The following is a 27,449-nucleotide window of genomic DNA, read 5'->3' on the forward strand; positions in this document are numbered from 1 at the left end:
CTCTTCCCTTTCTTTCCTTCTTTTTTTTTTTTTTTTTTTAAGATTTTATTGGGGAAGGGGAACAGGACTTTATTGGGGAACAGTATGTACTTCCAGGACTTTTTTCTAAGTCAAGTTGTTGTCCTTTCAATCTTAGTTGTGGAAGGTGCTGTTCAGCTTCAAGTTGTTGTCCTTTCAATGTTAGTTGTGGAGGGCACAGCTCAGCTCCAGGTCCAGTTGACGTTGCTAGTTGCAGGGGGTGTAGCCCACCATCCCTTGTGGGACTCGAGGACTCGAACTGGCAACCTTGTGGTTGAGTGGACGCGCTCCAACTAACTGAGCCATCCAGGAGCCCAGTGGCAGCTCAGCTCAAGGTGCCGTGTTCAATCTTAGTTGCAGGGGGCGCTGCCCACCATCCCTTGCTGGACTCGAGGAGTTGAACTGGCAACCTTGTGGTTGAGAGCCCACTGGCCCATGTGGGAATCGAACTGGCAGCCTCCGCAGTTAGGAGCACGGAGCTCCTACCGCCTGAGCCACCGGGCCAGCCCTTTTTCTTTTTTTTCAAATTACAGTTTATTGGGGTGACAATTGTTAGTAAAGTTACATAGATTTCAGGTGTACAATTCTGTAATACATCATCTATATATCACAATGTGTGTTCACCTCCCAGAGTCAGTTCTTTCATCAACATATATTTGAAACTGCAGACGCCTGAACGGGACATGAACTCTGGACACTCAGATTAAAAGTCTGATGCTCTACTGATTGAGCTATCTGGGTTTTTCCTTTTCTTACAAGATAAAATTACAAAAAACAATAGTTTGTAACATAGGAACAAGTATGACTTGCCAGGGGGTTTGAGGTCCACTCTACTCTCCATTCTTGTATCATTATCCAAAGCTGTATCTATCTATCTATCTATCTATCTATCTATCTATCTATCTATCTATCTATCTAATCTATCAGTGTTGTTGAAAAATAATTTTTACCTTTTAATGACAATGTTTTCTTCCCATTAAAGCCATATTTCCTATAGTAAAAATCCTACAGTACTTTACAAAATCTATATTTTTTAGCAACATTTGTTGAATGAGTGAGTCACTTTTTATTGTTTCCTCTATGAAAGCAAAATAGAACCAGTGGCGTTAATAAGGGCTAGCCCAAGGAGAATCACAGCTCAAATGAAGTCTGAAGCTTAGGTGTTCAGATTGCTCATACTATCAACTGAAATTTCTAAAGCTTATTTAAATTGGTACCATGAGAAACTCAGAATAAATTGGGAAATGCATAACCTCTTGCCATGAAATAGTCACGGAACATTCCAGGGTAGGGTGGGTAGGCTTCCTTATCTGTACCCCAGCTCTGTTTTCTGCAGGTCTGTCACAGTCGTGGTGGTGGCCACAGTTGGTGCTAAGAGCCTCTGCACCCCACGGGTAATGAGAAACTGAACACAATGCCTGCCTGTCCCCTCACCAAGTTGTTGGAGCTGAACTGGGGCTGGCTGGCATCTTGCCCGCAGGCTTCTCTCCTCACCCACCAGATCCCCACGACTTTCTGGTCAGGACCCTGCCTTTTGGCTGCATCCCGTGTCCCTACAAGCCTGCCGTGGGGTGGTGTGGAGGCAGGGCTGTGGAGGCATGGCCTGATTTTCCCTTTCACAGACACTCAAAGAAGTTAACCTGGCACAGACTCTCATTTAAGTTGGGAGATAATTTTTTAAAAACGAGAAATCAGTGGAAACCACTCAACATTTAAGAATCTAGGTTTATATAGCATGAATTTGTGTCATCTTTAGGCAAACACTTCTTGGCCTCTCTTTCTTCCTTGTCAAAGAAAGTTGAGTAAGATGATCTCCAGACCCATTCCTGGTCAAACATTGGCTGTTCACAGCATTTTCATATATAGTTTACTCATTTGAATCTCACAGTCTTATGACCCAATGCAGTTATCAACGTCTTCATTTACAAATATGGAAAATGCCATTCATCAAAACAGGGGAACTGCCCAAAGTTCTGCAGACAGAAGGAGATACAGCAAGAAAACAACTCTCGACTTCCCCTCCCTGCGTCTTTTTGGGTAGACAAATATACACAGATAAAAATCATATACTCATTTAATTAAACTTTATTCAATGAAAGTATGTATAAAAACTTACAAATCTGAGAACTCAACTATACATGAAATAGGATGGCAGGATAGTCAGTTTTAACATATACGTACAGCACAGCTATTAACTGTTCCTCCCTGTCCCCTTCAGTTCTTATTTCTGGCTTGTTTTGTCCTGTGAGACCATTCTGTTATTGGCCTAAGGAAGACTAACGGATAAATTTTACTTCTTTCAGGCCAAAAGAGGTAATTTCAGGTGTTAGGAAAAAAATTGAAGACTAAATATCAAAGTCAAGTTTTTTCATAAACAGCAATTGTTTTTTTTGTCCTGATTTTTCTTTGCCATTTTTGATGCTTCAATGAATGTTGCCAGTAAACTATTACGAAGTTTTAAAGTCATTAAAGTTACTACGTGTCCTGCTCACAACTTCCCCCATAAGATGCATATTCCTGTTATCATTTTTCCTACAGTAACACACTGATTTAAAAGCAATAAGTTGGTGTTAAAACAAATTTACCACTGGCAACTGTTACAATGGCATATAATTTCCATTCAGAAAGACTGTCCATAAAATAGTACTTTCAAATCTGATTTTTAAAACCAATACATTTGTCAGAAACAAAAATACAGTATTTTGTTGTCGTTCAACTTTGAAAGAGGCTAGCAATTAGATAAGGCATGTGCATTACTTCACCTGTTTGTAGCAAGTATCCACACATTTTCTCTTACAAACACACAAACTCATAGCTTGTCATGTTTTATCCAAAAATTAAGATTGCCATCACATTATTACTTTTTCTCTTTTGTGTTTTGTTCAAGTAGATTTCTTAACTAATGATTTTTCTTGACTGGACATAATCTCAAAGGATGCATTCTGAAATAAGACACCTGGAGGATAAATACTAAGAACGTTCTCTTGGGTTGAAAATTCCCCCACACCTAGATTTTGCATAGTACAGAGCCCAGCTGTATGTCTCTAAAAAGCATGCTGTATTTTCTGACATCGTTTTTCTCAGAAGGAAGACATTACCCAGGGAAAGTCATAATTTTAGCTTACCAAATTGCATTGTAGCTGTTTTGTTATATACCCTTCATTAGTTCCAAGTATGCTTTTAAATAATCAAAAACTCAAAATCTATTCGAGTTTATAAGTACTACTGACCATTATCTTTCCAATATCCCCTGAATTAAAGTAAATATGTTCCAGGTTTATAATGCACACAGCCTTTATGGAGGAGGGGCTGGGGATAGCAGGATGGGAGAGGGGAGAAAGGGACCAGGGACCTGTTTGTATCATGCCATGGAGAACTATAGTTCTGAATTGGGGGAAGGGAAGGAAGATAGTCTTTGTAAAAATGACAGTTTTAAAAAGGTAAGTAACATTCAGTCTAACAACACTGTTTCCTGTTCCTTTTTGATGGAAGCTAACACAGGGTGGTCAGGTTCTGTTACTTCAGAGTCCCCACTGCCGAGGAGAATGGACCGCCCTTCGTCTAGGGCAAAGACGTCTGAGTTCTGGTTTTGGCATGAGTGTTTAACAACCTCATTGGGAGTGGAGAACGTTTTGTCACACAAGTTGCATTTGTAGGGTTTGTTGGTTTGTACCAACATGTTGTCCATCTGACTCCCTTCCTCGAATGTGCAGAGTTCCAGGGTCTGTTTGTCCACCATGGTGTACGTGTCTATGCTCTGGTTGAGGCACACGTGCCGGGCAGCCTGGTTGGCCCTGCAAAAACTCTTGTCACAAGTGCTGCATTTGAAAGGCTTCCCGGTGTGGATGTACATGTGCTCCCTCCAGTGGCTTTTCTGGATAAATTTGCGTCCACATATTGTGCACTCATACTTCCGCCTCTTTACCTCCCTCTCTTGGTCCGCCTGCTCCAAGTTGTCAATGTCCGCGATGTCTGAGGGCGGCGGCGTCTCCGAGTGCTGCTGTCCATCGATGATTGGAGAATCTGAGATGTGCTGCAGCTCACTGTCACTTATCATCCCAGCCTCAGGCACTTCCATGGCGTCTTTTCCTAGGTCAGCCGCGTTGCTACAAAGAGACAGGGGAACGCGGCCTTCTCCGGGTTGGCTGGCTGTGAAAGGTACGCCGGTGTGAATCTGCAGGTGTTCCCGCAGACTGCTCCGGAGGGTAAAGCGCCGCCCGCACAGGTGGCAGGCGTAGTACTTTGGGAAGCTGCCATTCCTCTTCATGATGCTGGGCTTCACGTGGGCGATGGTGAGGGACGCAGGCTGTTGCTCATCAGAGGAAGAGGCTTCCAGATTGGTCTCCTCCCCGGGAGGAGGGGGAGGAACAGGAGTGGAAACGAGTTCTGGAGACAGGGAGGTCTGCAGCGGGTCCGAGGGAGTCACGTGGGTCCGAGTCACCTGGGTCACATTTGAAGTCAGCTGAGAGAGCTGTGCGGCTTCCGGCACCTGCTCCTGGCTCATCCTGGAGGTCTGGGGCCGGGGTTCTCGCCCAAGTTTTTCAGGCGCTGAAGCAATCTTGGTGGCTTGTCTCAATTGATGATCTGCAATCTGAATGCCATACAAGGACGAAGCCAGTGGGAAAACTTGGTCAGGGTGAGAAAAGGCTCCTTGGCTGGCCAGGCTGGCTTCCTGGATCAGAGGGTAAGCGTGTAGAAACTTGATCCCCTGTTCTAATCGAACAGGGTCAATCAGCTGAGGCGCCATCTTTCCGGTGTACATCAAATGTAAGAGATAGCTGAAAATATCTGGCTGTATGTCAGTTGGTTTCAAACGGACACATTCACTGAAAAAAACAAATAAAAACTCTATAAGCCAATGTGAATCTGTGTCTCAAATTACAACATTAAGCCTTAATTAAAAAAAAAAACAAGCACTTTTAAAGGCAAATGAAACAAGAGCATTTCCCATCTCTTACTGTTAAATGTTTCACGAAATGGAATGGAAACATCAGGAAGATAACTGGAACCTATATAATTCAACTTTAATTATATTAAGAACAGAGAGAAATACAGTAAATATATTTTAAAGTACGGAGAAAGGAAAAGTTTGTGCTAAACAAATGTGGTATCTTAACTCATAGACTCTTGAAACAGTTTTTCTCCTAATAAAACTATATCATACCAAATTTGTGTTTTACGGAGAGGACCCATTGCTTTCTATCAGCCTGAGTGGTTAAAAATCACTGACTTGGTAGATCTTTTGGCTAAAAGTCTAGGATTCCGTATTGATCCAGTGCCATCCAGAGTTCGGCAGGAGATCTCTTACTGTAAGTCAGAAAGTTTCTATCTATCTAATTAGAAAGTTTCTTCATCTGTAAAATGACATGGGGAGCTAAATTGGTATGAACAAGTACCTAAGAGCAAGACGACAAAAGTAAAGAAAAAGAAAGCCTGATTCTGTCAGTTCTCTGCAGCTCTGTGATCTATGTCCAGCATGAAGAGATGGAAACAGGAAACACAAGCAACGTTCTAGCTCTAGTGGTACAGATCACCTTTCCAGTATTGCCGGATTGCATTAAAAAGTGGTTCTGGGACAACTCAGTTCCTTATCAAATGTCATCATCACCATCATTGGAAACAAGGGTCTTTATGACTTTGATTAAATTTACTTTTAAATCCTAGCTCTAGAAATCACATCCTTCTCTCTACATATACCTCTCAGAGACCTAGCCTTTCCCCTGGATACTCAGCAACCCTGGAGGCAGAAGAGAGTAGTACGGATCTGACTAATTGTCACGCTGTTTGGCCCTCTGGAAGGCTAAAGATTACATCTTGACCTAAGTTATGTTTCAGTTCCTGAGCCCTAAGGTGGAACAACCCCCTGGCTACTTTCCCATAAGAACAGACAGAGGGACTCTGGAAAAGACCTGAGCTGCCCTCAAGATCTGAAGTAATGTTTTATTACTTTTTCATCACCTCTGACCAATCAGCTCCCAGCACGACCCCCAATCCCTAACCCACAGTGTCTTGTGATTTTTTCCTATAGACTCTGTAACCTACACACCATCATGGAGTTCGGGCTTTTGAGCATTAGGTTCCTGTTTTAATGGATGGCACCATTCGTCAATAAAATAGCCAGTATTTTCCACTGCAATTCTTGGTGTTTTGTGTTTGGCTCTGCTAGCACCCAGTGGACGGACATACTCTTTTTGTTCTATGACATCATCATCAGCAGAACGGCAGCTGGGCTTTCTAGGCATTACTTCATTTAATTAACATTTAGTCTCATTTTACAGATAAGGGACTGAGGATTAGAGGGATTTGTACCTTGCTCAACATCAGAGTCAGTAAGTGGAGGGACTGGGATTTAAATCTGGGTCTAATTCCAAAGCCATGACACCAAGATTCTTTAGAGCATTAAAACAACCCTGTGTAGTAGGTGAGGCAGATTTGATTTATTCCCATTTGACAGACATGGAAACTGAGGTCCCAAAAAATTAAGTGATTTATCGGAGGCACCTAAAGCAGTTGTGGTATTGTTGATTTTCCAACTATTTTTAGACTTTAGTGTTTGCATCATCCAAGAAAAGGCATCCTGATTCAAGCAGCCATAGTCAACAGGTCCCCAAGAGCTCTTCTTAGACCACAGGTAATTGCAGTTCTACTGCATCATTAGAAACCAATGAGATTTGTCTCTACATATTATGAGGCATATGTGCTATCATCCAATGAGTGGATATATCCTGTAGACAATGCGTTTTCATCTTCAAAGTCACCTTCCTTGAATGCCTTTAGATTTTATAATCATTTTTTATTATACCACGTCTTACTATTATAATTCTTTTTGGCTCCTTCAGCTGTTTTATCTTATTGACAAATTATTTTCCAATATGCTAAGATAGTAACAGTATACTCAGCTCTCCTAAGTGTAATGTTTTATTCTATTAAAAATGGAAAACGTAACTCTAATAGCGATTTTTGTGACAGAACAGATTTAAATAATGTGTGTATATTTCGAGATGACTGCATACAATGATCATGTGAAAAATGTTTGACTACAACGTATGGAAGCCAAAGAATAAAGATCAGGCATAAAAACTAGCTTCCCTTGACAGTATAAAAGGAAAGAGTTATGTGACTCTTAAAAAAAAAAAAAAGACATGCAGATCATTTATACCTTTATTTGGACTCTTTTTATAGTCCTTTAAATAGGAATCGGTGGTCTTCCCATTAGGCACAAGGTGAGTGCCAACAATATTATGGGTATACTAGAATATATTTAGATGCTCTAGGGAATTCAATACTCAGAATAAAGTTTTGGGGATTATGTGTAGTAAAGAACTCTTGAATAATGTAAACAATCAACCCAAAGTTAAGACAAAACCAGAGGGGATCTTTCCAGGGCCAGGCAGAGGCCTAATGAATGGGGAAAGTGTGGGCCTTTAGGGATGCAAATCACCCCCAGGAGATGATAAGGCACCTTTTGTTCTGTGGGGATGGAATGTTCCTTCAGGCAGGAGAGGATACTAGTTAGTGAGCCCTGCCACACCCCAGAAAAGAAAAGGGAAGGGCAGAAATCCGGAACTGGGACTTGTTTTTCAGCATCAAGGAAAGGTAACTACTAAGCAGAGCCCCTTTCTATAACAACTTTGTTCTAAGTTTTATCATTTCCCCTCACTAATTATTGCATAGGTTGTCCTCTGTCAGTAGAGGGCATGTCTGTGAATGGGGGGGGGGTGACTGAACAGTACACCTCTCAAATCTTAAAGAACTATGTGCAGTCTCCAATGGTAATGAAGCTATGAGGCTGGGGAGGCCCCAGTCCACACTTCAGCCAGGCCTGGAGGGAGGACTCCAAGGCCCCGGCCCCGTGCCCCCCGCAGAGTTGGTGAGATACCACCAGGGAGGGGAAGGCGGAGGCCCTGGGCACTGGCTGTATAGTCCAGAGCCCAGGGAAGTTTCCAGACACCAATTTATCTTGATTTTTCATTTTAATTTTTTTCTTAAAGCAGAAGCACATATACACACACAAATCCTTAGAGTTGTTTTAAGAAGTCTCTTATGTCATGCTCCAGCCATCTCCGTCCATGATCAGTCCCAGGCAGCTAGATCTCCTTTCTTAATCATGCAGCTCACTGTGGGCCACTACAGTCATTTCCAAGTCCTCTGGGAAGAACATAGCTCTCTACAATATGATTGTACCCAAGCGGTTTGATTTGCAGATGTCTGTTGGACAGAATACTTTTATGTCGGAAAAATATAGTTTTAACATAGCTACAAGCTCTTTATATAAACTCCTGCAGTAATTTACAATTTCAATTTCTCCTTTACTAGAATCTTAAAGTAAAAGATGGGCTTAAAGAACTCCGAAAACAAGGATTTTCAAATATTAGACATGGTCAGAGGCTCTACTTAGCAAGGCCCATCTCAGTGGTTTTCTTTTCTGAGAGCTGCAAGTCTGTAGTCCTGCATGATTGAAAACCTACCACTGAAGAGTAGCGGACACAGGACAGAGACATCTAGTGGTGGCTACAGACATAAAACACTCTCTAAGCCGAGTGTGAAAAAACTATTCTCAGCCTACCTCTTAAGTAGTCAGGGGCAGTTGAGACTACTTTGCAAAAAAAAAGTACTCGTTTAACGCCCGTCTCTGGTCTTTGCCCACTATTTGCCTTGTCCTAGTGAAGTGGGTAAGGCCACCGGGCGGCCGCCCAAATGGCTTAAATTTGGGACACCTGTCTCTACAGATATCACATTCCCTTGTCGGAAAGGCATTTACTTACTGCCTGACACTTAAGTTTCTTGCATCTACTTTAAAACTCATTACATTGTAGTTTTTACTCCTCAAAATTAAAACCTTCGCTTATTCAAGACAGTTTAATCCATTGTGCTGTGATTCCTAAGTACCCAGTAGTATGAAGTCTCAGTCAATGAAGTAAATGAAGTAAAGTCTCTGACAATGAAGCAAAAGGGAGCATCTTAGTATCACAAGATAATGCAGCCTCTGCTTGCCATTATCCTGTTACTCTCCCATTCTGCTCCTCCAGACATTTACCAAGTGGCTATTATGCACAAATACCTGGCGCTATACACAGAGGAGTTCACAAGGATTTGCACAACCCAGTCTCCACCCTCAAGAATCTTACAAATGAGGAGCGGAGGTAAGTACACAAATAACAAAACAAAGGGAAAAAGCTACCACTAGATGTCTCTGTCCTGTGTCCCCTATGGAATGTGGGAGAGGAAGTGATCGCTTTTAATCATTTTGGTTCACTTGATTAGGGGAGGGGCCATGGAAGAGGTGATGCATGAACGGGGCTTAGGGAGTGGGCAGAATACCAGCAAAGTGTGATTCAGGCGAGGGGTGGGGTGTTCCAAGAGGGTGCAGTTGGAGATGGGGCTGGAAGGAGGTCAGGCTCCAAGACTGCAGGGCTTCAAAGACAGAGGAAGGGATCTATGCCCTACTTTGATACGCAGTGGGTACCCTCCAGGTCCCCAATCAGAGGAGTAACACCATCTAGTAGGTTTCTGATCAAGGGCACACTTGGATCAAAGCAATGCTTAGGAATATTCATCTGACAGTAATGTGGAAACGAGGAAATGGAAGTGCGAAGGGAAAGGGAAGGACTAATATGAAAGGTATTTTGAAGAAAACCTGACTTGGGGACTGATAAGACATGATTTTTTTTTTAAACTTTTATTTATTTTAAGTGTGTTTTTCCAGGACCCATCGGCTCCAAGTAGTTGTTTCAATCTAGTTGTGGAGGGCGCAGCTCACACCTGCTCATGTGGGGATCGAACCGGCAACCCCAGTGTTACGAGCATCGTGCTCTAACCAACTGAGCTAACTGGCTGCCCTGAGACATGATTTTAAGTATGAGTTTCTTGAAGATAAACAAAATGGGGAAATCAGGAGGGACTTCAGGCAAGACTTAATTCAGTTTGAGATATGCTAAATGAGGTAAGAGGAGGAAATACAATTCTAAATGTCTGGCAGGCAGCCTGGGGCCTTGGGAACTAGAGAAAGATCAAGGTCAGAGCTGTAAACTGGTCTTCGCAGCAGAAGCAAGATCCAGAAAAACCATGAGCACCCCTCAGATGCTGCACTTGGAAAGGCATGGAGAGCCCAGACCAACACTCACCCAAACTCACAGAGGGCAAAGAGCAAGGGGTATTCAGAGCTATCAGATACAGACGACGACCCTTAAGAAGGAAGAAAACAGTAGTCAATACTGCAGAGGACAAAGACAGCAAAGACTGAGAAGAGCAGCGGTTCTGACGAAGAGGTGACCTTTGAGACATGATTTCAGTAGACTGATGGGGCAGAAACCACAGCGCCCACGGGTAGGAAGGGTGCGGGATGAGGCAAGTACAAGCAAGGCCATGGAAATTTCGGAGTCAAATAAAGGAGAAGCAGCACAGTCACTCGGGTAGACAGCCGAGTAAGGAAGCGCTGACCCTTCACAGACTTGGGGGGCAGGGGCTTGAAAGTACAACATGACAAGTACAGAATAAAAACTAAGGGGTGGGATCTGGAGGGATGAGGGCGGGAGGAAGAGACTTGTCCCTAGACACCGAGGGGCACTTTTCTCCAAGATAGGATGGGGAAGGAAAAAAAACGAGTAAAGGTACTGAGATTGAGACATTTAAGAGAGGAAAGAAGAAAACTGGGGACGTCACGCCGTCAAGCTTCTCATTAGAGGAGACAAGGATAAACACTAGAAGTCCGGGGAGACTCAGGGGACTGGGGCTGGATTAGTGAGAGGAAGGGATCGATGAGATCAGGCAGCAGCTGGCTTCCTAATGGACCTGCCCCGCCCTCCTGACTGTGCAGGTGACACTCACGAGCAAGGGTGCCTGGAGGGGGCGGGGCAGCTTGGGGCTCGAGGTCCATGATTCTCAAGTGCCACTGGAAGGATGAGGAACCAAGAAGGGTGAGGGGGCAAGTGAGGTCATGAGGGAACTGGGAGCCCGGGAGCCCAGGGACAGGGAGCGAGACCCATGGTCCTGCTGAGGTTCAAAGAACAGGTTCAACTGGAAAGACGGCCACGGAAGTTCAGAGTCTGCAGTCATTAGATTATTACAACCACGTTAGTTACCTGGTCTGATGGACAAACAACATCTTAAAGTAATTGGAGAATGAAGCAAGAACTGATTTGTGTGCCTTGAAGTACACATCGCCGATGGCAACCGTGCAGTCACACAGGAAACCAAACTCTCGCTGAGCGTTTAACTGTTGCAGGAGAATAAGTCCATGGTTGGCCAAATCCATTTTTTTAAAAATCTGCAAAGCAAACAATTTTTTTTTAAGAAAGATGATTTACAAATAAGTATGTGTCCTTAAAGTCACCAATAGCAATGATCACAGGTAACATGCCAGACACTGCTACAAATCCACTCAGTTAGGCTTCACGACGGTCCTGAGTGGTTCTGTCATTGCTCCCATTTCACAGAGGACGGCACTGCCGGGGAGTTCAGGGTTGCAGGATTTGCCCAAGTTTACACAGATGGTAAGTGGAGGAGCCAGGAAATGAACTCACATCGTCTGCCCTCTAGAGAGCAAATATTCCCAGAGCATTTAGTCTTTGTTCAGGATTCCAAAGGCAAATTTTAATAATCAAATCTCCAGAGAGAGAAATAAATTAAGGTGTTGGGTGGGCTACAGCAGACCAGGGTGAAGATCATACTGTTTTCCAGCCCCTGCTGTCTGGCGAGGGCTGCCCCTGGCATGGATACATGCCCCTGCAGGCTTCCACTCCCTCCAGGAGCGAGGCAGCAGGATGGGTGCTCTTCCTCCTTTATTGCGGAGGGAGGAAATGGGTTTCAAGAGGTGTAAGTAACATCGCCCGGGACATGTAGCTAGAAACTGGAAAGTCAGTATTGAAATCTGAATGTTCTGAGATCTTCATTCCTCACACTTCACCCTAGCAAACCACTTGGCAGAATCCATCTACACTAGGGGAACTGCTTCTAGAGGCGCTGGTTCATCAAATCATTACACTACTCCTTTCCCACAGTCAAACAACATTTATAAAGCGCACTACACATAGGTTAACGTTATATTTAATAGGACTCTTAAAGGTTAGAATGATTCTTTCTTCCTACGATTGGGACCAAGGCATGGATATCTGTCCGCTCTTACTATTCAACATATAGTACTGGAAGTTCTGGCTGGTGCAATAAAGCAAAAAAAGGAACTAAAAGGCATACAGACAGGGAAAAAATGACATGATTGTTACTTAGAAAACCCCAAAGAATGCACAAAAAACTAATAAATGAGTCTGGCAATGCCACAGGCTATAAGGTGAACATATAAAAATCAATTGTAATTCTATATGCTAACTTTGAACTTGTGCACCCTGAAATTAGAAACATACCATTTATAATCACTCAAAAAAAATGAAATACATACATGTAAATCTAACAAAACACGTACAGGACTTGTTTGTTGAAAACTACAAAATGCTCATGAAAAGAAATCAAAGAAGATCTAAATAAATGGAAAGACATACTGTATTTACAGTTAGGAAGACTCAACATAGTAAAAATACCAATTTTTTCCCAAATTGATATATGTTTGATACAATTCTTAACAAAATCTAAGATTTTTTTTTTGTAGATATAGACAAGAATATTCAAAAATGTATCTATAAAGGCAAAGTAACTAGCATAGGTAAAATAATTTTTGTTTTGCTAAAACAATTTTTTAAAAAAAGAGAAAGTGGGAAGAATCAGTGTATACGATTTCAAGATGTATCATATAAGCTACAGTATTCAAGACTGTGGTATCGGCATAGGGATAAACACACAGCTCATTGGAACAGAACAGAGAACGCAGAAGTAGCCCCACATAAATAAGCACAACTGAAAAACATACAAAAGCAATTCAGTGGAGGAAGGATAATCTTTTCAATAAACGGTGCTGGATCAACTGGACTTCCATAGGCAAAGAAAAAAGAAAGAACCTTGACTTAAGTCTCATACCTTATCTAAAAATAACTCAAAATGGATCACAGACTCAAATATAAGACGCCGAAGTATAGCTTGGAAAAAAAAAAAAAGTGGGAGAAAATCTTAGAGATTTAGTGTTAGAGTTTTTATACTTGACATCAAAAGAACAATCCATAAAAAGATAAATTGATAAATTAGACTTTTATTAAAATTAAAATTTTTCTCTTCTGAGAAAGATCCTGTTAAGAGGATGAAAAGACAAAGCTAAAGATTAGAAGGAAAAATTTGAAAACCTTTACAAACTAGTCCTTTGATAAAGAACTAGTAGCTAGAATATATAAAGAATTCTCAAAACTCAACAGTAAAAAATCAATTGAATTAGAAAATAGACAATAGACTTGAGGAGACATAGCACCAGAGAGGATGTACAGATGGAAAATAAACACATGAAAAGACGTTCAACATCATTAGTAATTTGGAAAGCAAATTAAAATCACAATGAGATTTCACTACATACCCATCAGGATGGCCAAAATAAAAAATAATGACAACACCAAACCCTGGCAAGGATGCTAAGACACAGAATTGCTCATACATTGCCGGTGGGAATGTGACCCGGTGTAGCCACTCTGGAAAGTAGTTAGCAGTTTCTTAAAAAAATGAAATATGCAACTACCATACTACCCAGCAATTACACTCATGGACATTTATCCCAGAGAAATGAAAACGTGCGTTCACACAAAACCTGTACAAGGATAGCCACAGCAGTTTTATTTCTAATAGTCAAAACTGAGAAACAACCCAGATATCCCTCAATGAATATAGTATATAGTATGCCCACACAACAGAAGCTACTCAGCCATAAGAAATGAACTATGGACACATGCAACAATGAGGGTGAATCATGCTGGGTGAAAAAAACAATCCCAAATGCTCGATTCCATTTATGTACCAGTCTTGAAAACTGGAGAAAAGGTGAACAGATCAGTAGCAGAGGGTGAGAGGAGCAGGAAGGAAATGGGTTCCACTATAAACGGGCAACAAGAGGGAACTTCCTGGTGACAGAAATGTTCTGGAGCTCAGTTCTATCAGTATCAATAGCCTGCTTGTGATACTGCACCAATTTTGTAAGATGTTTTCATGAGAGGAAACTGGGTAAAGGGTAAATGGGGTCTCTGTTCTTTCCTGCAACTACATGTGAATGTACAGTTCTATCAAAATAAAGTTTAATTAAAAGAAATCCCACCACACATCAACTCATTATCCAGACTTTAAAAAAAGAAGATAACAATGATGCTTAGGTTCAGAATTAGGGAAGCTACTGTGAAGAGTGCATTACCAATAAACTGTAAAACAAAAACAGACCCACAGCAATTCTTACACAGCTGGTGCCGAACTCCCCACTCTCCTTCCTGCTCTAGGGATGATCTGAGTCAGAAATGCATAAGTGTGCCCTAAAATAAATGAATCAAATGGCATAATACTTTAACAGTATGATGAGGTCACAAAACTAGAATCCGCGTTGTCAAGTTTCGTGTTTTCTACCAAGAGCTATATCCCCATTTGCAGTAATTTGAGTATAAAGACCTAGATTATAGTCTTATTTAAGTGTGAACAGTGATGGTATGGGTCAGAAACTTACTTCCTCAGTGTTTTCTGTAGTCAGAGAAGGTAAAAGCACTCAGGTTAGGAAAGGGAGACAGAGAAAAGGCATAGGGTTCATAATGAAAGCCAGAGATGTTGCCAGGTTGCAAAGGAACCAGGATTGCAAAGAAACGTCGCTCTAACCTGACCTCTACCAGGAGACAACGTTTGAAGCTTGTCTTCAAGGCTGTTCTCTGAAAAGTGCCTGAATACTTCCTTTTCCATTTTACTAACCCGCCTTTCTCTCCAAAAAAAGTATACTATCCTCTGAGAGCAAACTGTGATGAGCTGCTTTATCATGTACTCTGATTCTGATCATGCTTATGTACATGTCTAGGCAGCTTCAGGTATCACTTCCATTGACAGTAGTTTTAAGTACACTAATACATTACTATTTATCTCTTGATGACAATGACAGAGTGGCTATTACTTACAGAGTGTTTACTGTTAACCATTCATTTCCATGTTATTCATTTAATTTCACATTAACTTGTTTGAGCTACTGCTACCCACATTTTATAAACGAGGAAACAGGCCTAGAGAGGTTAGGTGGCTTGCCCAGATGATCAAATCCATATGTGCAAGAAGCGGGGTCCATTTGATGTGTCAGAGCATACAACTGCAAGTGTTTGTTTAAAATTAATAAAAAATATTATTTTTATTGCTGCTCTTAAGTGACTCAAATATTATGGACACTGAAAATGTGAGAACTGTCCATCTACCCCCACCGCTTCCCCACACTGGCCAACACTGAGTATTATCACTTTTTTAAAGAATCTTTGTCTACCTTTTTACCTTCTATGGATTTAATGAGGAGATGAAGTACATTTTATGTTTAGTGATCGTTTATATTTCCTCTTGTATCTCTTCGTGAGCTTTGCCCATTTTTAAAAATCAGGTTGTTTCCCTTTTTTTCTTATCGATCTGTAAAACCCTTTGTATGTAAGGAAAACCCTGTCACAGCTGTTGTTAATATTTTTCACATTTTCTTTCGATTTTGTTTTATAGAGACTTTTGCCATATATGATTTTCTGTTGTAAAGTCATCAAATTATTTATCAATATTTTATAGGAGGGTATTTGAGGTTTTGTATTAACAGATATGTATCATCTCCTTCACTATAGCAAAATGTATGGCTCCCTTTCATCCTATATACAGACTAACATAAATATTGTATTCAGATCATAAGAATGAAGCCATGATAAAATCAAAATGTTTCTTTTTTAAGGGGGTCTACTAATTATTTCAGTGTCTTAATTTTGGAACACCTAGAACAGGAAATAAACTGAACATGCCTTTCAAATATGGAGGGAAGAACACATGTGCAGGAGTCTCTAAGTGAAAAAAAAAACAAATGAAAGGAGGAAAAAATGAAGACAACAGTCATATATTCAAAATTCACATGGGGAAAAATCCCCCCCACAGATCAATTTTTAACAATCTTATTTTAGAGACTAAAAAGTCTTTCTCAGGAAGAAAAATAAAACAACCCCCTAGATTCTTATATTTGTGAATAAATTCCTTAAATTTGTGAGCCTGAGATAAAGGGTGAGAGGGCGGAGAGAGGAGGGAACAGGAAGGGGACTAGCCAGGATTCTCTCAGAAGCGTCTCTTAGGCAGCTCCCATCCCTCCCAGTCCAGTTGACAGTACTGCCCTTTTCTAAATCTTCTTTCCGCATCTCAGTCCCCTTCACAATCATCTCCAGGAGGCTTTACTTGCAGAAGAATGCAGCATCTTCAAGGGCTGGTCCTGCTTGAGGCTATCGCCCTCCCCGCTTTGTGGAAATGGATGCCTGCTCTTCCCACCTCCATCAACTGCTCACCCAACCACATCACACACCCCCTCCCCCAGCACTGAAATGGCTCACCAAGGTCACCGAGGACCTCTGTTCCCCAGCCCTATGGACTAGTACTTACTCCACTGCTCTGCGGCATTCAATACACTTCCTCCTGTACCATAATAAACATTCTGTGTATGGCTTCTAAGCCACTGCGCTCTGGTTTTGGTCTCACCTCTGGCCATTCTATTTTAATCTCCATCACAGATTCTTTTTTTGCTTGTGCCCCTCTGCCTTTGGTCCACAGCCCACTTCTCATTCTGCAGGCTCTCTTTGGTGACCTGATCTACTTCCACCAAGCTGCCCCCAGGAACTCTAAATTCAATCTAGGCAGAACAAGCCAAATCCTTCCCTTCCACTCACCCCCATTTCCTTAAAGGGACTGTAAAAGCCACCGACATGACCCTGCTCCTTCTGTATCCTCAGTTCAGTGCGTGGCTCCACCACCCACCCCTTGACCAAGCCAGGAATCTCAGTTCCCCTTTCAGGCCTCCACCTCTCCCCTCCCTCACATCAGTCAGTCACCCACGTCCCACCAACCTGATCTCTTTATCCCACTCCCATGCTTTAGCTCTGCCTCCCAGTTTATTTCCAGCTGTAGTCCCTCTAATCCATCCTCAATGATCTTTCCAAAGGGCAAATCATGGTACCACCCTGCTTAAAACCCTCCTGTGACTCCCTACTGCGTTTGGGATGAAACCCAAATTCCTCAGCATAGTTTACCCTCCCTTGCTGACTACATGCTAATCTAATCTAATGGCTTCCAGACTCTCGGATTTCACAGACCTACTGAAAACCAATCAACCAACCAACCGACCAATCTCAAAATTGGGAGTCCAACAGTTTGGCTCCCTCTTTATTTTTCAAAAAAAGACATCAAATAGTCACATACTTGGTAGGGATGGGGGACTTTTAAATATAAATAGGTAGAAAGGACATACTGTCCGAATATCTTTCTAAAGGAAGGGCAGTTGACACTATATTCAAGATATGGAAAAATAATTTTTTTCCAATGCAAAGACATTACAACATAAACTTTTACTTTATGACATTAAGTTGTGCCTGATTGTTTTCTTGATACAAGACTGTCCATTTGGTGAGCTTTACAAAGTGATCATTAAGTGTCCCATCTCTTCTGAAGTCCAAGCATTATCAAAAGTCCAGTTTCATTCAAGTATGTTGGTGATAATAGAGGCAAAATGATGTCATTTCACTCGCTTTGGAAATTCTGGACGAGCCGAGATAAGCTGAAGACGGGTAGTCTTCTTTGCTCAGGAGTCCGGAATGCCCAGGCCATTCCTGGGCTCCTAACAGTCTGCCACACTCACTGCTCAGAGGCTTCGCTCTCAGTGCTGGGCAGCTCAGCAACCTGATTTCTACACACGTGGTCAGGAGACGGGGCCTGTTTGAACAGGGCCTTAGACCCACCAAGCTGGACCTTGAACATGCGACTTTCAGAGGGACCCACCCCTGCCACCTGCCCCACCCCCACAACGCTACTTGTCCTCTGCAAAATTTCCCTGATCTTCAGATTAAGACTCTTCTTGACACACCGCAGCATCTGTGAACAAGCCAGTTTACATATGTCTGCCTGAAGCTTCTGGAAAGCCAGCACTGAGTCTTCTATATCATTTATTACTTTATCCATATGCACAGCATATTGTCTGGTGTTCAATATTTGTTAAATTAATAACTATATGTTTGGAGGGGAGAGTGTTGACTTCCAGTCACGGCTTGGCCTTCGACTAGCTGGGTGATGTGGAGGTAAAAGTTCAATTTCTATTGATCCTAGATTAATCTAAAAAAATCTCCTCAATTCACTGTGCACTGTATTTTGGAAGACAATTTCAATTTTAAAATGTCACTTCATGGTTCTTCATGCTAATAATTAAGTTCTGAATAGTGCTTTATATTTTATAACCCTCACCCATTAGCACTTAATCGTCAATGATACCATGGTACATCATTTCTTACTATATTAATTAATAATTACAATCACTAATAACCACAGCACTAATAAAAAAGTCACCACTCAGTATGTGCCAAGGATCAGTCATCCTCTTTCCAGAAGAAGAAATTTAGAGAAGTGAAGTAACTTGCCCACAGGTAGGGCTAACTCTTAAGAAGCAGATCTGGGAAGTGGTCAAATATTTGGTGAGAGCTTTATAAGGTGCTCGGCGCAGTGGATGCAATGATACACACAATACGCAGAGTTCCAGGGTGCAATCAAGTAAGTACACAAATTTATAACAGCCAACTCTGATAAGAGCCATCAAAGAAAAATAGAAGGAAATACGAGGTTATAAAACTGGGGTCTGACCTGGGGATTGTGAGGAAATGCCAGTTATGAAAATATTGGAAGAATGAGAAGAGTTAACTGGGCAAAGACAGAGTATTCCAGGCAGAGGGATAAGCACTTGCAAAGGTCCTAAGATAGGAGGGAGCAAGAGGCAACTGAGGAATGGAAAGAAGGTCAGTGCGGCTAAGGGACAAAGAACCAAAGGAGAATGAGGCAAGACGAGGCTGGAGACTCAGGTCTTGTGGAAGGATTTTGGCCGGCATCCTAAAAGTGATGGGAAGCCACTGACGGGGATTTTCTGCAGGGTGACACAATGAAATGTCTGCAATTGGGGAACTAACCAAATTGGGGTGGGAGTGGTGGAAAAGAGGAGTCAGGGGAGATCTGTTAGAAGCGGTCGAGGGAGAAGACAGACTGGGTGGTGGTGTTGAAGTTGGAGGTGGAGGGGCAGGATTTGGAAATAGAAGATAAAGAAATCAACCGGATTGGCTGGTTAGATGGAGGACGGGGAAAATCAAGGTATCCAAGATGACCCCTCAATTTCTAACTTGTGTAACTGGACTGATCACGGGGCTTTCCACCAGGAGAGGGAACACAGGCAAAAACCCCAGTTTTGTGGGGAAGATCATGCATGAGGTTAGGTTCAGACATGTTGGGACTGAGATATTTTAGAGACGCCCAAGGAGCGACAAGTACACGGTGGTTATAATGGTCTGGAGCTCCCAAGTCTTGACTGTGATTTATGTCTGAGAGTCTTTGGAGAAGCCAGGTGTGTCTGACTCGAGAAGTCACATCCTTAAATGACTACATGATAGTTCAGAGAGGTTAAAACTGTAAACAGGAGTCAACTGAACCCTGGACTTTTGGGTGTAAATTGCATGCTCTTTCCATTACACTGCCTTGCTATAGCTCATTCCTCAAAGTTCTTATTAATCCTTGTCACAGAGGGCCAATAATCAGACATGAAATTGAAGGCTTATATAAAGCCCCCAGCCATTTAAAACTGTAAATGGAACTAAAAACAAACAAACAAACAAACAAACAAAAAACCCCATTTCTTTCCTAAATCAGAATAATGAGCAGAGACAAACTGAAGAAAAGTAGAGGTAGAGAAAGGAGGCAATTTTTACAAGTGGGTTTTCATAGAATACCTTCTTTATATGTATGTGTGTACAAAGTGGTTATTTTTTGAAATAAATTCAGAGACTGTAAGACATATCATGTTGAAGTAAATAAAAAACACTTTCCAAAGCCAAATATAAATGATTGTTTATATTATTCATTGCTTCGGCTTTTATCTTCAGCACTGTTTCCCACTCTGATAATGGGATACTACCCAGATGTCAAGTGCTTTCAGCTTCCATCATGTAGCACATGTGGGCCCATCCTTAAGTAAGTTACTCAGCTTTCGAAGGTACAGCTGAATGGGACAAACAGAATCACACTATAGCTTGACAACCCAAGTTCCTCCTTCACTTTCAGTATAAGAACGGGAGACCAAAACAGCTTTGGGGAATTCATGATTCATTTTTCAAAGATAATAGCTCTTTTAAGATACTAAATACCACTTAGACGACCCATTTCAAGGGCACTAAAAGGTCCTCTGAAGTTCTTGATTTTATTTAAGTGAAGCATAAATGAATATTGTAATGCACAGGACGCATCAGTAACAGAAAAAGCACTACTTACAAGTAAGATTGATTCTTTCAAGTAGTTTAGACCACTTACCAGGATGAAAAAACTGCTTTTTCAATTAGTATTATTAATAATTAATACTTGAGGGCCTATAAAGTAAACTTGAACGAGGCTGGTCATCTGAATATCACTATATTTTAAAACTGTATTTCAAAGCTAGGAAATGTATCTTATTTAGTTGTGATGACAGATTGGTATATTTTTCTTAACATTTCTTTAGTTAACTCTCTTCTATAGTATTTAGATAAAGGAGGGACATAAACTAACCAATAGCAATTATTTTGACTTGGGAAAGCTTTGCCTTTGTAAAAGATTAGTCTTTTCAATTATATTTTGCTTAAGTTAACATTAAAATTAGTTTTTAATTTCTGAGCATAAGTTGAGGTCAGAGGAGGCAGTTCAGGGACAGTTTAGGTGTCAAGAGGAGAAGGCGGGTCAGTGATTTATGGCTAATAAAGAGTTGATATTAAAGTGATAATTCTAAAGGCATTACGCTATTAATTCTAAAGGCATTACGCTATTATCGATTTTAAGGAAACCTACATATGACCACACAGCAAAATTTAAAGCCTAATTTGCTTCTAATAACCCAGCAAAGTAGAGATTGCCTTCCTTTTTAACATGCTGTATGATGACGAATAAAATCAATCCGAAGAAAATATAGTCACCTATAGATATAGTTCAGCATATGCCAGAGAGGAGCAACAAATGTGTTTTAATTCAACGTTTTAATTGAGTAATTTATTTCAATAATTTAGGGTAGGGGTTCACAAACTTTGTGGTATCAAGACCCCTTCATACTCTTTAAAAATTACTGGGGACACGAATAAAGTTTCATTTATATGGAATGTAACTATTGATAGTTACCACATTAGAAATTAAAACTGAGAAATTAAAAAAAATTTATTAATTCAATAAAAAATATCCATAATAAGTCCACTGCATGCTAATATAAATAACACATTTTTATGAAAAACAGAATCATATTTCCCAAAACAACAAAAAAATAGTGGAGTGGCATCTTTTTATATTTTTACAAATCTCTTTCATAGAAGACAACTGGATTCTGCATTTACTCTGCTTCTCCATCGACTCTGTTGTAGCATCAGTTTTGGTTGAGTATTGAAAAAAATCCAGCCTAACCTAAGTATGTAGTTCGAAAAAGAAGTATTTTAATAGCCTTTTCAGGTAATTGTGGATATTTTTTGAGATTATGCCAAAATTTGACAAGTGGTAGTTTCTTAAAGATTAGCTGTGTGATCTAAAAGTGCATCAATGAATGATGTTGTCCTACTCTATTACAGTAAAATCATTGCTCTGTCTTGCACTTGGAATGGATTGGTTAGCCATGCATGATTCTTAACACCATCCATTGGTCATTTGGAAAACATCAGCTCATTGAGTTACGGGCATCTTCCCAAGGTGGACACATTTTGTCAACAGTGAAACAGACCAATAACATCTTAGTATTATTATGAAAATAGTTTTGACTTTGTGGAATCCTGAAAGGGTTCTGCAGATTCACACGGGACTGTAGACCGCATTTAGACAACCGCCGTTCAGGATCACTTTGGACTTGGAGAATCTAAGTGACTACGCGTGGCGTAGGAGAACACACGCACACTTTGAAATCATTCCTAAAACCATTTTGTTGCTCACCCTAGCTTGGTGCAGAACTGAGAGGTGCACACTATTTAAAATAACTGTACGCTGAAAGCTCTTGTAAACTAAAAACAGTTGTTTCATAAATACTTACCCAGATACATGAAAGTGCTTTACAAATTTCCATATTTGCAAACTGAGCTTTCGTGAAGTGAGGTCACATGATGCATACCTCAAGCATGTGAACTGGGGATTATGTGTTTGAGCATAGATACTTGCCTCTCACTTGGCCTTTGTACCATTATTAAAAAAAAAAGGTCCGAAATGTCTTGGACTGACAACTCCTGGTAAGTGTTCTACTGACTCCATCTCTTACTATCAGCATTGTAAAACACTGGATCTTATTTACCAGTGATTCAAAGTAATATTTTAATCATTTAAGTTTAATTTGCTAATAAAAATTATAACCTACTTGAGTATAAAAGAGGTTTAAAAAATGTTCTCAGTCTAATGCTTAGAATGTTTACATTATTTTTTTCTTCAGAAAATAAAAATTCTCAATTCTCTTTTAGGTTTTTAGGGTCATACTCTGCAATGGAAGACCATAAGGCGGTAAAGTGATCCTCAATGCCCTTTTGCCAAGTGCATTTTGAAATTTATGGGAGTCTTCAGCCAACCAGCAGTTCTTCCTTTACTGTGACAGCTTCATGCCACACTACTTGCCCAAAGCTTCAAAGTTACTTCAGGGAAAGGTGAATGGGTCTAGGGATGAAGCACCAAGAGACAGATTAAGAGCTGGACAGTCTCCAGCTTTGAAGAAGCTGATCTCAAGCCAATGCCACATAGTAGCCTTAGACGTCTCCTTTACTCCCGGTCATTCAGTAAATCTCAAGCTGGGGAAAGCATATCCCCTTACTCAGGGATATGCAGTGTTCACAAGGTGCATATTTTTAGAGCGTTGGGGTGAATAAGATTTTATATTATTTTATAGAATTTTTATAGTACAAAAGTACAGAATTTGGAGGACAGTGCGAAGTTCATATTAATTTGTAAAATAAAAAAGAAACTGTCACCTTGGCAGCTTTTATTCTATGATCTAAATCATGCCTAGTGTTTATTATCTTCTGCTGGAGTAGTTCCATGGAAGTTTGTGGAGCACCATCTATTGACACCATCTTTGAAGAGAAGCTGGCAAGTAAGCAGTTGGACTGGACAACAAAGCTTTAGAAGTGGTTTATCTGTCACCCTTTAACGAACTCCTCTACTGTTGACTACTAGTGGTACTTACTACCACTAGTATATTACTTCTTGTACTTTGAGATCTGATGGTTTCAGTAACAGTTCAGTTCTTTGGCTATAAGTTAAACATATAAACCACACATTTAAGTGAGAAACGCCCAGTTTAAAGGCATGTAGTATTAGTCATAAACTTTCTTCTTAAAAATCACCTTTAACAATTTGAAAACACCCTGGATATACACCAAGATTATTTATAATGCAAAATAAAATTTAACAATTAATTTTGGTTTGTAATAAACCAGAGATATGAGGATTTAAAAATGTCTTAATTCTGATTTCCTATTGATATGTCAGGCCTCTCAGGCTAAAATGCTAGTGATATACACACGCTGCTCCTGTACTGCCTCAGGGTCACCATAGATGTAGTCCATCCTAAAAAGGACAGGGCAGCCCGGTTAAGAAAACCCAGAGCAACCTGGAGTCCTGTGTGAGCCTGTAAGTCAACCTTTTTAATGTTTTATTTTACTAAGACAACAACCTATGAAAATGAATAGGATTGAGACTCATACGGAATGAGCCCATTCTATGATGGAGAGCAAATGAACACTGCAGATGGGTGGGGTGAACACAGAGCCTGGGTTATTTCCCTGAGGCATAATTAGGAGTTCAGCGGTTGGAAATTCTTGCAGTAAATGGTGCAGCAATAGTTACCTGTCTTTTCACTCCGCCCAATCACTTTCTTGCCTTCTCTGCTACCCTTGCTTTCTTTATTGCCCTCTTTAATTTACTACCAGCTACGAAAGACAAAAACCTCCCTTCTTAAGCATCTCCTGTACTATCAGTTCTCACTACAGCCTTGTTTAAACATGACTGGTTTGGGGGTTTCGCTACACCGAGAAAACGAAGCAGCCTCCGCGCCCCTCGACCTCCCCCTCTCGGCGCCCTACAGGGTGTGAAGGCTGTGCCCGCAGGGAGCTCAGCTCGGACGCCGGTCCCACGCCCCCAGGCAAAGCAGCCAGAAACCACAGCGCAGCTCCGGGGTAGCTTCGGTCTTATCGGAGGCGCACGTCGCCCGCGGAGCGGAAGCCCGCTCAGCGCGCCCACACCCGCCGCCTGGGCCGCAGCGGCGGGCGACCCGGGCGGCGCCCAGGGAGGCCTACATGTCACTGGCCGGCGGGAGTGGGCCAACGGCCACCCAGCCCTGCCTGCCTCGCCCGCCTGCCCCGCCCCGCACCAAGAGGTGGGGCCGGCCAGACCGGAGGGGGCCCGGAGGGACGGTCGCCGCGCACCCCGACCCCGCCCCCAACCCCAGGGGCTGAGGACGGGGAGAGGAGGGGCGACGCACTCAGGCTGCGCCCTCCCGCGTGCGCGCGCGCGCTTGCCCCAAGTCCCGCGGAGTTTAACACAATGCCGACGCCTACGCCGTGCGCAACGCCCCGGCCGGCGCAACAGTCCCGGCGCCGGGGGCGGGGGGGGCCAGACTAGAAGGGAAGAGCGCGCGCGAGAGCCGGAGACAGCGCGAGACCCAAAGAAGCCGGAAGCGCGCGTGCGCGCCCCCGCCCGCGAGCGGGGAGGCGGAGCCGCAGCAGTAGCGGCAGCAGCTGTAGGAGCCGCTGCAGCTGGGAGAAGCGCCAGAGAGGCCGGGCCTGCTCCGGTCGGACCGGATCCCTCCCCTCCCCCTCCCCCTCTGCTCCCCTCCCCCAAACCCACTTCCGCAGCTTGCGGCCTTGCCGCCGAAGAAGCAGCGGCGGCAGCAGCAGAAGGCGGCGGCGAGGCGTCGGAAGGAGTACGCACCTGACGGGCCCACCTCTCGGGGCTCCAGCGCGGGACGCTCACCGGCCGCCGCCGCTCAGGACGCACTTCGCGGTGGCGGCGGGAAGGGAGGGACCGGCGACGGGGAACGGAACGTGAATCGCCCCCCTCCCTTTCCTCCCTCCCTCCTCCGATCCGCCGCCCGCCCTCTCGGTTTCCGTCCCCTCCCCCTCCCGCAAAGCCCCGGATGGAGCTGCCGCCGACTCGCCGCCGCCTGGCTCCGGGGGATGGTTTTGTCAGGCGGCCAGAACCCCGGCGCCAGGCGCAGCCGCCGCCGCCGCCCCCGCGGGGCGCCCATACCCTCGCTTCCCAGAACCAGGTCCCCGTGTGTTCCGGGGCCTCCGCCTGCCTTCACCCGGAGCCAGCGGGACGGGGGTCATTCGTCTTCTTTGTTGCCACCGTCGCTGCCGGAACCGTTTGCGAGCTCCGGTGTCCCCCGCCCCCCCTCCGTCTTCCCGGAGCCCGGGCCGGGGGCGGCACGTGGGCACGAGCCCCAGGAGGCGGAGGCGGTGCGCGCTTACCTGTCGCCGGTGCTGCAGCGGCGGGGGGTGTGGAGGAGGCACCGCTGGGCAGCCTTGGCCGTGCTCTCCCCGCCGCCGCCGCCTCTGCCTCTCGCTGCTGCTGCTGCTGCTGCCGCCGCGGTCGGTGTCTCCGGCGCGGCGGCGGCGGCGGCGGCGGGGCTTTTCCTGTCCGGTTACGTTAAGGTCACATGACCGAGAGAGCGGAGCGACTAGTGCAAAGAGGCTGAGAGCGGCTCCCGCCGGGGGGGAGAGGCGGCGAGAGAGCAGTGGCGGCAAGAGCCCCCTCCGCCCCCCCCCCCGCCGCCTCCCCTTCCCCCGCCCGCCTCCGCCTCCTGCTGCTCTGCCGCCGCCGCCGCCGCCTGCAGCACTGACTACACTGCCGCTCCCACCCAGGCTCCGCGCTCTGCTCCAGCCAAACTTCTGCAAACCATGTGCAGCCGAGGCGAGGAACTTCTCTCCACTTATTGGGGCTGGAGGCTTGAGTCAGAAGCCCCATGTTTACATAAAGTGTTTAGGTAGGACAGCCCTGGGGATACTCGGGGAAGGGATGGAGAAGAACTGCTCGGATCCTTCTGCAAACTTACGCTTGACATCTCTTGGCCTATATCTTTGTCCCTGGACTTCCCGTAGTAGCATTAAGTTTCAACCTAAAGACTTCAAATGGAGTGGACTTGAGAACCAGGGATATAGTTGTAAAACCCACGAATACCTTTTATCTCCAATGTTAACTGGAGAGTCATACTGAAGTAGAAATGCCTGTGCTGTGTATAGTGCTAGATAGAGGTGCTTCCTTACTGAGTGTGATGTAAGACGTTTCTGTTAAGATTGAACTGGATGCTTATTTCAGTAATTGGGTTTCAGGTTTTGAAGTTTTGGTCCAAAAATATCAAGGGTCTGGAAAGCACGTTTGTTACTGAAGAAGAGTTTACTCTCCTGTTAAGTTTGGTCTCTGAGGTACTGGTAGAGTGGGTTCCAGAGTTGGCCATTCTGTTAAATTTAGAGGCCCTGAAATCTTTTAACTGTCAGGGCAGGCAAGGGACTTAGATTCTTTGACGGTCATTCTTAACATTTTAAAGTTTACTTTTCTGTTGTCATTTTGTTAAAATGTCATAGTTTTGGAAGTACAGTTTAGTCCTTTGATGACTGGATTTAATGATTTATATTTGTAGTATTTTGAAGACTTAAAAAAAAAGAATATGGCTTGATTCGTAAGGAAATGGAAGCAGCAGTTTCCAAGGCAGTCTGGTTTTAAAGCTTGCTGTCGTGGTTATAATTTCCTTGATTTGATGTCCAACGCCTTTTGGTTTACATAGCATAGTGCTCTGGCACATAACGTTTAAGGCAAGCTCGCTATTTTAAGACAGTTAATTTAATATACAGAAGTGTCCCTTCTAAAACTCTTGAGTTTGGTTTAGTAATCCAGTTATACCGGGCTACTGATGATTAATTCCTTCTTTGAAGACAGAATAAGTAGCTGTGTAACTATAGTGGTCCAAACGTGAATAATAGATTTAGTACATACCTGCCTTGAACTTTTCTTGTTCTTTGATCAGCTAGATAAATGACTTGTTGAGTGGTTAAATGTCTGCCTGCAAAACCAAATTCTGACCCTGATAAAAGTATTTCTAGTGCACTATCACTAAAACATCAAAGTTTGCCTTCAGATAGTCATGCTAGGTTTCTTGTATTGGCTCTACCATTGAGATCTGTTTCATCTTCTTAGGAAACTAAAGTGATTTTGATTGGTAGAGAGTCCTAGTTAGAGATCTTTGGGTCTTAGTTCTTTTAGACCTTGACTCTGATGAACTTTTCCAGTTTATGATCTGATGGTGTGCTCACATGGAGAGT

The 27,449-nt window shown here is 43.1% G+C and overlaps 1 protein-coding gene across 2 annotated transcripts; it reads right to left on the reverse strand.

Annotated features, from left to right (window-relative positions):
- Positions 1-2,085: 2,085 nt before the first annotated feature.
- On the reverse strand, positions 2,086-25,889 carry ZBTB2 (zinc finger and BTB domain containing 2). Of its 2 annotated transcripts, none has more exons than XM_033103324.1 (3): positions 25,602-25,889; positions 11,100-11,284; positions 2,086-4,844 (listed from the first exon to the last, which is right to left on the reverse strand). In XM_033103324.1, the coding sequence occupies exons 2-3, from the start codon at positions 11,270-11,272 to the stop codon at positions 3,470-3,472; spliced, it is 1,548 nt and encodes a 515-aa protein (XP_032959215.1). In that variant the 5' UTR covers positions 11,273-11,284; positions 25,602-25,889; the 3' UTR covers positions 2,086-3,469. The 2 variants fall into 2 exon arrangements, with proteins under 2 accessions (XP_032959215.1, XP_032959216.1); XM_033103325.1 differs by lacking the exon at positions 25,602-25,889 and adding an exon at positions 25,063-25,180 and having other exon boundaries at positions 2,088-4,844.
- Between the last annotated feature and the right edge of the window lie 1,560 nt (positions 25,890-27,449).

This window comes from Rhinolophus ferrumequinum, chromosome 3, assembly GCF_004115265.2.
Source record: "Rhinolophus ferrumequinum isolate MPI-CBG mRhiFer1 chromosome 3, mRhiFer1_v1.p, whole genome shotgun sequence".
Lineage (NCBI taxonomy): Eukaryota > Metazoa > Chordata > Mammalia > Chiroptera > Rhinolophidae > Rhinolophus > Rhinolophus ferrumequinum.

Bases quoted from the DNA above. Each gene is read 5' to 3' on its own strand.
- ZBTB2 (XM_033103324.1), bottom strand. From the start codon at position 11,272: ATGGATTTGGCCAACCATGGACTTATTCTCCTGCAACAGTTAAACGCT. The intron at 4,845-11,099 runs GTAACTAACGTG...TGTTTTTTTCAG, and splicing joins TTGTTTGTCCATCAGACCAG to TGAATGTGTCCGTTTGAAAC.